The 10,541-nt window shown below is 51.9% G+C and overlaps 1 protein-coding gene across 1 annotated transcript; it reads right to left on the bottom strand.

The window, feature by feature from the left end:
- Window positions 1-1,527: 1,527 nt before the first annotated feature.
- On the bottom strand, window positions 1,528-8,979 carry LOC114615282 (serine protease 27). Its single transcript, XM_028761012.1, has 6 exons — window positions 8,858-8,979; window positions 5,235-5,261; window positions 4,393-4,555; window positions 2,879-3,150; window positions 2,406-2,575; window positions 1,528-1,926 (listed from the first exon to the last, which is right to left on the bottom strand). The coding sequence occupies exons 1-6, from the start codon at window positions 8,913-8,915 to the stop codon at window positions 1,627-1,629; spliced, it is 990 nt and encodes a 329-aa protein (XP_028616845.1). The 5' UTR covers window positions 8,916-8,979; the 3' UTR covers window positions 1,528-1,626.
- Window positions 8,980-10,541: the final 1,562 nt, after the last annotated feature.

Here is a 10,541-nt window from a genome sequence, read left to right on the forward strand (position 1 = left end):
AGTAGGGTTAAGGGTCTAGATTCAGCTCTGAGAGGTCTCCTAATGCTGACCTGACTCACAGACCAGAACGTGGCATGTCTGAGCAGAAGGCTAGCTCAGAGGCAGGCAATTTATTGTCATCCTCAGACATGTCTCCCAGCCATGAGGGTGTCTGGAGAGGGACTAAGGGCACGGCTCCAGCAGTTCTGCCGATTCTGGGAAGCCAGCAGTCGGGGCAGGAGAGGCAGTGTATTCGACATCCCCAAGTAGGTTCACAGCTAGCAGACTCTGTGCAGAGCCCATCTTGGGCTTCTTCTACCAAGGTGCTTGTGGACAAGACGATACCTCTAGATGAATGATACCCATGAGCCCAAAGGAGTACAGAACCAAGGCCCACATGCAGCTCTCCGCATCCATGTGGGAAGAGCCATGCTTCCTGGAGCAAAATCACAGTTGATGGGTCTCCAAGCTTGTGAGCCCAGAGCTTACACTCCTGCAGACTGCCCTGCACCCTCGTGTACCAGTGCTCCAGTGTACCAGCTTTCCTCTACAGAGTAGAAGAGTAACCAACCACTCTTAGGCCAGACAATCTGATCTAGAGAAGGCACTTAGCAGCCTATCCTTAGAGGCCGCAGAGCAGCCAGTGGGAAGAGGAGCCTAGGGGGTTCCTCATGCATGTTTGTTATAGTAAATGCTAAGTGATCCATTCTGGGGTTTGGTTGGTTGGGTTTTTTTTTGGGGGGGGGGTTTGTTTGGTTTTGGTTTTTGCCCTCTCCCCCCACCCCACAGGGTCTCACTCTGTAGCCTGGAACTCACAATATTAATTAGGCTGGCCTTGAGCTCACAGAGCTCTGCCTACCTCTGCTTCCTGGATGCTGGGACTAAAGGTGTGTGCCACCACACCCGCCAGTTACCCATTGGGTAAATAACAGTGGCTACTCCACCTGAGGCAAGGCAAGCTTGCCAGTGTGAGCGTGTAGGTGAATATGCACTTGTGGCTGGGTGTGAGAGGAGTGTGGTTTGTGAGTGTCTAGTCCTTTCCACTCCCCTACTGTGTTACTAGAAAGTGGGAAGTTTGAGGTTAAGGACTGAACCAGTAGGAAAGGAGCCTCGGGGACCAAGGGAAGAACATAAAGTGTATGCTGCCCCTGGAGGGGCCCCCGACGTGTTCTATAAGAATGTCCTTTATGTGATGGTGTTAGGTTGGGTGGCATTGGAGGCTGTGGCCCAGCATGTGCCTCCAGCCATCTTCCACACAGTTCCACTGAAGCCCTTGGCATCTTGTGACCTGCCCCCAACCCGTGCCTGTCACTGTCCACAGTGCTGAAATGGGACACCCATCGATATTCAAGGTGGTGAGACAGGCGTGGGGTGACAGCAGAGCAACTGGGTCAGGAGCATCCTAGCTTGGGCGTTCCTGCAAGGGTCACATCTCACTAGAAGCCTCTCTTTAGTCTTCCTGGCCCACAGCTTGTCGGCCTCTAAAGTCCTGCAAAGATCCCCACATAGTCAGTCCATGATGCTCTTTTTTTTCTTTTTTTTTTTAAATGGAGGTAGACATAAATAAAAGCAGCTGGCATATAAGATGGGGGCACAGTATTTACAAATGTACAGTGGGTGGGGCTCCACCTGCAAGGCTGGGCAGCCCTAGAGGATCCTGAGCAGCAGTGCTACCAGGGCCAGCACCACCGCATGAGCAGCCAGGCAGGGGCCAGAGTTCCCTGCCAGGCGCTGCCGACCTTGGGGATCTCTTTGCTGCTGCTGGCTGCCAGCCTTCCCCTGAAACTGCAGTTCTGGGATGATTTGGTGGATCCATTTGTGATGAGAAGTCACACGGATGTAGACACCTGGGCGATTCCGGCGGGCACAGCCCTCACCCCAGCTGATCACGCCAGCCTGCACCCATGACTGGTCCACAAGGCACACCAGTGGGCCTCCAGAGTCACCCTGTGGGGAAGCAGAGGGCCATCAGAACCCACCCTGGCCTCACAAAGGCCCTGGGTACTCTCATTTCATCACAAAGCTCCTTCCCAAGAACCTCCTCCCCACTGATCCTCTCACGGACGAGCCTGCACATTGCTGCTGTCCCAGATGGCCTGTCAGTGGCATACACCCAGTTTGGTGTTTGTTGGAAATGCAGCTTTTGGGCCCTCATTTCAGATTCAAGACTTGTTTATCATGGCAGCTAATGGAACCACAGTCTACCCTCGACCTGGGCTGAGCTACTCTAGAACAGTGTGGATCCCAACCCTGCTGATGCTAAAATTATGTTCATCACTACTGATTTTGCCACGTATGAATTGCAAATATCTGATATGTAAGGTATCTCATATGTGACCCCTGTAAAAGAGTCGTTTGATCCCCAGAGTCGTTAGGACCCACAGGTTGAGAACTGCGGCTCTAATGCCTTTGCCATAACACCCTACCTTACAGGCGTCCTTCTTGCCCTCTGCAAAGCCTGCACAGAGCATGTCATCCTTGATGGTTTCGAACTGGAAGTCAGACGCAACGTCTTTGCTGTACAGCAGGTTGCACTTGGCCGTGTCAATGATAGGCACAGCGAGTTTCTGCAGGATCCGTGGGTTCGGTAGTCGGTCTGGGGAGGGAAAGGCAGCCTGCAGCTCAGTGGACAGTCTTAATCAGGATCCCGAAGGCTCTGGGTTCTCGAGAACCACAGCTTACTCTGCCCCTCCCTGGGTTTCCTCCCTCATTAGTACCAGGCCTGCTTGTCTCCCTCTCCTGTCTCCCATATGCACAGCTGCTCCTCCTCCAGCATCTGTTCCATTCATGCTGCCCCACCCATGGGAATAGAGATCGTGTAGACCAATATCAACAGGAAAGCTGTCCTGCCCCTTCCTAATCGGTGTCTCCCTTCCTCCCCTAGTTCAGTCCCCCTCACCTTGTTCACTGGAGCTGCCCCAGCCAGTGACCCAGCAGTTCATGCCCGACTCAAAGACGACGGAGGGGTCAGGCAGGCACACAGGAAGGATGTAATTGGTGAAGGTCACAGGCACCTGTAGCTCCACCAGAGCCACATCAGCACTGGAGGCCATGCCTTGGTACTGAGGATTTCTTTCCACCCGCTTCACGGGGACATACAGGGCATGTGGTCCGGGCTGCTGCAGCTTCAGTGCCCCCAGTAGGACCTGGTATATGGATATGTCCGAAGTGCTGAAGGAAAGAACAGAGCTGGTGTGAGTAGCCTCCTCCCTGAGGAAAGGGACCCACAGTGAGTAGAGGAAAGGGACCCACAGTCCGTAGGTTGTTCTGGTCCACTGCAGTATCTGACACACCTCTTTGCATGTATGACAATGTCATCTCCCTGATAGAAACTGAAAATCACCTATCTTTCCCTGGCTACCAGGTGACCTTGGGTAAGTAACCTAACAGGTTCCCTGAGACTCAGTTTCCTCATTTGTAAGATGGGGACACTAAGAGTCCCACCTGAAAAGCCTGCTGTAATACACACAAATCTGAGATACAGTGAGCCCGAGGCTTGCCTCTAAGCCCCGGGTAGGCCACCTCTGAGCTTTTTGAAATAATTGCAGGGGCTGGCAAGATGGCTCAGGTACAGAAGCTTTCTGTGCAAGCCTAAACGCCCAAGTTTTATCACACACACACAAACAAAAACAAAAACCAAACAGTGACAGGAGAAAACCAACTCTGAAACGTTATCTTCTGACCTCCACAAGCACACTGGACACATGTCCCTCCCTCCAAACACACCATAATAAAAGGAAAAGAGGAATTGCAGATCTGTGAAGAAAGACATGTAATGTTTGGAGACCCTGAAAATCTGAGGCCAGGTGCCTCACGTGGGTGTGTGGGATGGGGAACTGCCCTCTGAGGTGATCTTAAATGGGGTGAGGAAGAGGGACATTCTGTTCCAAATCTTAGGCTTATCAAACCAGAGAGAGCTCTATGTGTGTGTGTGGGGGGGGGGGTGGAACTGTAAGAACAGGACCCCAGGTATCACTGACAGAGCAGCTGCTGGACCAGGAGCTGAAGCAGTAGTGTGGCTTCCAGGTGTAGGGTTGGACCTAAAGAAAAATTTTAAGTTCTTTATGTGTTTTTTCTACACGTCTGTCCATGCATCGTGCAAATGCTTAGAGCCTACTTAAGCCAGAAGAGGGTGTTGATCTCCTGGAAATTGAAGTATAGAAAGTTGTGAGCCACCATGGGATGTGGAGAGTTGAACATTGGTCCTTTACAAGGACAGCCAGTACACTGAGCTATCTGTCTCATTCCCTAAATGAAAACTTTGGAAGACAGTGGGTGGGTATTACTGGGTAAGGTGTGGAATGGGGGCGGGGTGTGCCGGTTATGGTGCTGTCCATGGTGCTGAACAGTTGTGCACCGGCTCCGTCTTGTCCCAGTCACTGGTGAGAAACTGGAAGGCTCAGGGCCACTTACTTGGAGAAGCAGTGTGCAGCAGTGAGGACCCATGTTGGTGCGATGAGGCTGCCCCCACAGAAGTGGATTCCATTGCGCTGGATGCTGATCTGCCAGGGCCATTCACCTTCTAAGGCATCTTCCCCGCCCACCATCCGGTTGAACATCCTTGGATGCCCACAGACTGGAAGAACATGAAATCACTCTCTGAGGGAGGGGGCTGGTTCCACAGCTCCAGCTCCACCCCAAACCCCACATGCCAGCTCTCACTTTCTGACAGTTTTCTGCCCTTTGTGGCCCCTAAGCCACTCAGGACGTTGGTAGTTCAGAGGCCCAAGCATCAGAGGCTTTTGATAGAGACTAACCCTTTCTAGTTCTGCCTTCCCATGAACCTCAGACCTCTCACTTATAACAAGGTGACAAGACCCAACCCAGGATCAGGAAGGTTGATGTGACATGGAAAATTCACACCCAGAGCTGGATACGGGTCCCTGAAGGATGGCTGTATGTCATGTATTTCCACGGCGTTGGTGAGCCAAAGGATAGTCATGACACAGCAGGGAGGTGTCGCCTATCCTGGACCTTGTCTCTAATGCCTCTACCATGGACTGTTTTGCTGATCATATTGGAGATCTTTTCTTCCACTGCCTTCTGGACTCTAGTTCTGCTTGGCCACTCTGACTGGCCTTCCTGCTGCCCCATGCATCTTTCCTATCCTATCCTTATCCTCCCCCTCTTCTCTCTCTCTCTCTCTCTCTCTCTCTCTCTCTCTCTGTGTGTGTGTGTGTGTGTGTGTGTGTGTGTGTGTGTGTGTGTGTGTGTGAATGTCTAGCCATTCCTGTGCCTCAGTTGATCCCACTTACCTCTCAGAGCCCTGGCCCCTTCAGTCCCTGTAAGTAAGAAAAGGGGGGACATCAGCCAACTTTACCACAGCAAGGTTTGTACCTTTCTGCTCCTGCCTCAAGAGGGTACCTGGCCATTGATGACAAGGAAAGACAACCAGGGAAGCTAGTACTGTGGCCACATGGGTTGATCTCCTGTTTGGGGCAGGTTGACACTCTTCTTGTCCACATAGGGATCTCTTCTTCCACCTTGCACCCCTGTTTTTGTCTTGAAATATGGAGGTATAGATAGTGCATGGGCCTCAAATCCTACAGATGTGGCGTCTGTCTCACTCTTTGAAGGCTCAACTCTGTATGACAGAGGAAACCCCAGAGGCCGCCTCCACAGATTGTCCATCAGGGTTCCTCTCAGTCTTTCAGAATGATCAAGTCTTCTTCAACTTTTCTCCAAGTTTAACTGAGGTCCAGACACCCAAGGTCACTGTCTACTCTCAAGAGAGTAGAATTGGCTTAGCAACCATGAAAGGTCAACCTCCTGGGACTATAGAGGACTGTACTTCCTGAGGACTGTGCCCTTTCGTCAACTATAACTATGTTGACCATCTTCACTGGACCACCCTCAAGGTGAGGGGACAATCAGAGAAGAGGAAGGGGGCATCTGGTATGGGATCCATCTCCTAGGGTTCATCACCCTTCGCCCAACCTCCATAAACTCCATTCCAGACTCAGATTCAAGCCCAGGCACCCCTCCCCCAGACCTTTAGCTGTACTTTCCTAGTTACTGATCTCTTGCGTAGGTCTGTGGGAACTAGATGGGGTTTCTGCATGGTCAGGTCTCTCCTCCTGGCGGGTCACATTTTCTCTAAGCCCCATCACTTGAGTCCAAAGGGAGGGATGAAAAGAAAACCATTCTGGGATGCTGAGGGTCAAAGGGGACAGCAAATGGCCATGCTGTGCCATACATGGCCCGCGGTGCCCAGAGCCCTTAAGGATGTCACAAGACTCCTCTTCCCTGTGGAGCCCCCAGTCATGCAATTTGCAGTGCTACAGGGGACCCAAATCCAGAATGAGGGCTTGGCGATGGGGTAGAGTTCAGTTGTGGACAGGGTGTGGTGGTTAGCTTGATAGAAGCTAGAATCACCAGGGAACAGTCTCAATATAGGATCATTTCCATTGGGTTGCTCTGTGGATATACCTATGCGGGGTGGGGCATGGTTTTCTTAAGTTAATTGATGTAGGAAGACCCAACCCACTGTGGATGGCACCATTCCCTAGGCACAGAGTGGGTTGGTTCTGAACTGAGCTAAACATAAGCAAGTGAATATACATACATTCATTTCTTCCTACTCTTGACTCTGGATGTGACCAGCTGTTTCAGGTTCCTGTTTCCCTGAAATGATGGACTGTCACCTGGAAGAGTGAGCTCAAATAAGCCCTCTACCCGCCAGGTTCCTTTTTGTCATGATATTTTATCACAGTGCCAGAAACCCAGAGGAACCAGAACATAGAGGAACAAGAGGTAGCTACTGCTGAGGACAGGACCAGCTCTCTCTCTCTCTCAAAGCAGGGTATCAAGTAGATAGGGACATGTGTGATGGTCTTGAGAAACAGGACTGTGCTCTGGACTTCTGCCTTGTGTGGCTTGTGAGTTCATGTGCCCTTCATAATGCAATGCACTGTATATAGTGGGTCATAGCTGTTACCCAGTGTTCTCCACTCAAGAGGCTGAGGCAGGAGGATTGCCTGGAGTTTAAGGCCAAACTGAGCTACACAATGAGTACCTGGCCAGTCGAAGCAATGTTGTTAGATTCTGTCTCAAGATAAATGAAATGGCTTAGTGGTTGAGAGCACTTAGTATTCTGGCAGAGGGCCTGGGTTCAGGTCCTAGCACCCATGTGGTGGCTCACAGCCATCTGCAACTCCAGTTCCTGCAGATCTGATACCCTCTTATAGCCTCCATAGACACTACATGCATACATACATACATTCAAATAAAGCATTCATACAAGTAAAAAATAGACATAAATAAATAAAGAGCCAGAGAGATGGCTTGTTGGTTAAGAGCATTTCCAGCTTTTACAGAGGATCCAATTCAGTTCCTAGCACCAGGGGATCCAGAAACCCCTTCTGGTCTCACAAGTAAACTACCTTCACTTAAACACACACACACACACACACATACATACATACATACATACACACACACATACACGAGAGAGAGAGACAGAGAAAGACATATAAGTAAAAATAAAATCTTAATATAAAATAAAATGCAAACATGACCAAAGAGAGCCCCTGTCTTGCTAGTACCCAGTTAGAACTGATCTCTAGGCCCAAAGAGCCAGCTTGCAATGTTGCCTAGCTGCCCTCTGACTGCAAGGGCACAGATCCACTGCAAGCCTTCTCCTCCCTCCTCCTGGAACTTGTAAGAGCCTTCTATGCATTCTCCTTCCAGTCAGTCTCCTGTCACCCATTGTCTCTGCAGCTTAGCCTTTCAGACTGTGGCTCCCAGTCTCTCCAAGTCCCACGGGCAGTCTATGTCCATCCTGGACCCCTGATGGGAGTGGCTGAGGTCTGAGACAAGGCAAGATCAGCCCGAGGATTCCTGGGGTGCTGGTCACCCTGGGCTGAAGTGAGCAAGCATGTCACCCAGGGGTCCAGCCTCAGGTTACTGCAGTTTGTGAGCCAGAGGTAGGCTGCTGTTTCTGCTTTGGCAGTGACCTCGATTGATCCACCCACAGGAGCCAGCACAGTGTCACACCCAATGGAAATGGGCTTTCAATGCTGTCTTTCTTGCTGCTAGAGGCCATGGACAAAAACATTCCTGGCATTGGGGGAAGTAGGGGCATCCCCACAGAGATGCCCACTAATGTCCTCCTAATCTGAGCCCCAGCTGAGACATGGTCTGGGGTAACTTGGCCTGGCCTAGGAAGGTAAGGTGAGGACACGGAAGTGTGCTGGCAGCTGAGCTGGCCCATCTGGCCCAGGAATGTGGGAGAGTTTCCCTTGTAGAGAGGAGCCCATCCCACAGGAAACCTAGTAAGCAGGGCACCTGGCTAGAACCTGCTGACCCCTGCTCACAATGGGCAGGGGCTGCTTCTCCCTCTGAAGGCAGGAGCTGGGACCCTCCTCAGCCTGCAGTTCTTGTCCCCAGCTCTCTGCTGAGTCTCAACCAGATTTTGAAGGCTTCTAGGCTCAGAGGGCAAACACAATTCACATAAACCTAGGGGCCTGGAAGTCTGCAGGCCTGGGTTCAAATTCTATAGCCATGGACACTCTATCATCTGCAAAATGGGAAGAGAGGCCTCTAGGAGAACCCCAAGCTCAGAGCATGGCACAACATGAGAGCCTGGGAAGATGGGAGTGTGGCTCTAGCCAAGGTCCTGCCTTGGGGTCCTCTCAAGGCCATGGCCACATACTCTGCCAGACCTTCCCACAGTGCCCCTCCCCCAGTCAGGTCCCTGAGGTGGAATATTTGGGAACTGAGCATATTCTCTGGGAACCCCATCACTGAGAAGAGGTGGTTCCTTTCAGACTCAGGCAGGCCCAGGTATTGGGGGCTGTGATGGAAGTTAGTGCAGAACAGAGGGGCCCCTACAGAGAGAAATGGCATCAGAACTGTCTGCCCCTGGACTGCAACTCACCAGATCTCAGCAGCAGCAGCAGCAGCAGCAGCAAGGCAGCGATGTGGGGCTGCCTCATATTCTCTGGCTTAGTAGATGTTTGAGTCCTGGTCAGAGGTGGCAGAAGCTCTCCCTAGTGCTACAGAGGTGCAGGCTCCATGAAGTGAGGTTTTATGCTGGAGGTGAGTGTCAGCTCAGCTATGCCACCCAACCTGTCAACCCTGCCTGCCCAGCTCCTCTTTGGAAGGAAGGAGGTGCCCAGAACACCAACTCCGTGACCCGACCCTGAACTACAGGGGCCAGACTCCTTCCTTTGTATGCTCCAGGTAGCAAGGTGTTGTTCCCCTATATGAGCTGACCACAGAGGTCTCACTCCCTTCCTCAATTGACCATAGGCCTCACCTAAGTTGGCAGAGTCTACTTCATCAAAGAGGCCTTCCATTTCACTCACTCATTCATTCATTCATTCATTCATTCGATTGTTCATTTGTTTTTTCATTAAATACTTATTGAGCACCTACTTTTTAATCTGACACCTGTGGCCCAAGGTTGATTTATACCCTGATGGGGGAGTAGACATTGAAGAACTAAGGTCGGGGTGCTTGTGCAACCAAGAAAATGAGACTTTGCCCGGCCCCCACAGCCCCCGCCGATGCTCCTGTAACTAACACACACACACACACACACACATCTGCAGATTGGCTCTGGGAATAGGAACCTATGCCCCACCCCTGCCAGTCTGGAGCTGCACCTTCTGGGCGCGACAAGAGCTGTTCTGGGAAGGTGACATAGTGACCGGCAAGGTGGCTGTCCGGTTCTTGCCCTGGGTGCGCCGGCCGGTCAGGCTCCGGGACGTGAGGCTGCGGCGGAAGTGTCCCTGGGAGGAAGTTATTTGGGGCACGAGACTGACATCAGACAGAGTTGGACAGAAGTTCCGAAGACCACTCCCTCCCTCCAAGCCGAGGAGTCAGGACGCAGGATCATATCCTGAATGTCTCACAGCAGATCCTGCCAGGCCAGGGAGTGGCGCTGGACAGCGGGCCTAGCCCTGCCTCAGTTTCCCTGCTGGTGTAGAGTCGCACCCTGTTGATGTGAGCCAGGGGAGGTCAATGGCTCAACTGGGTAGCGAAAGGTCACACGAAGTGCAATGACCTTGGTCTCCCGGGTTTGCTGTGCAGAGTGGAGCCCTCTGGTGGCCGTCGCCACTCCTGTGTGGTTCCTGTCTGCTGTGCGGGTCCCTGTACCATAAGTCTCTGCTCTTCCAGGTCCCATAATGCCTGGGGGCTGTAGCATTGGTATCCAGGGCTTCCTCAGCGGTTGCCACCTTCTCTGCAGCCCCTACACATCCAGGTCCCCTTATTTCCTAGTGGGAGCTCAGGCATGGGACTCCTCTGACGCTAGAAGGGCAAGCTGTGGGAAGGGAGAGCTCTGGACTCATACACTCCTTCCTTCTTTCCTTCCTTCCTTCCTTCCTTCCTTCCTTCCTTCCTTCCTTCCTCCCGCCCTTCCTTCCTTCCCTCTTTGTTTTTATTTCATTTGCTTTGTCTTGAGACAAGCTGGGCTGGAACTCACTCTGTAGACCAGGCTAGCCTCTAACTCACAGAGCTCCACCTTCCTCTGCCTCCCGAGTGCTGGGATTGAATACAGATGTTGCAATGTATTTGCTCCTTTTCCCCAGTGTCTTCATGAAAGCCCTGGATGAGAG

Source organism: Grammomys surdaster, unplaced genomic scaffold (assembly GCF_004785775.1).
Source record: "Grammomys surdaster isolate TR1022 unplaced genomic scaffold, NIH_TR_1.0 126612, whole genome shotgun sequence".
Taxonomy (NCBI): domain Eukaryota; kingdom Metazoa; phylum Chordata; class Mammalia; order Rodentia; family Muridae; genus Grammomys; species Grammomys surdaster.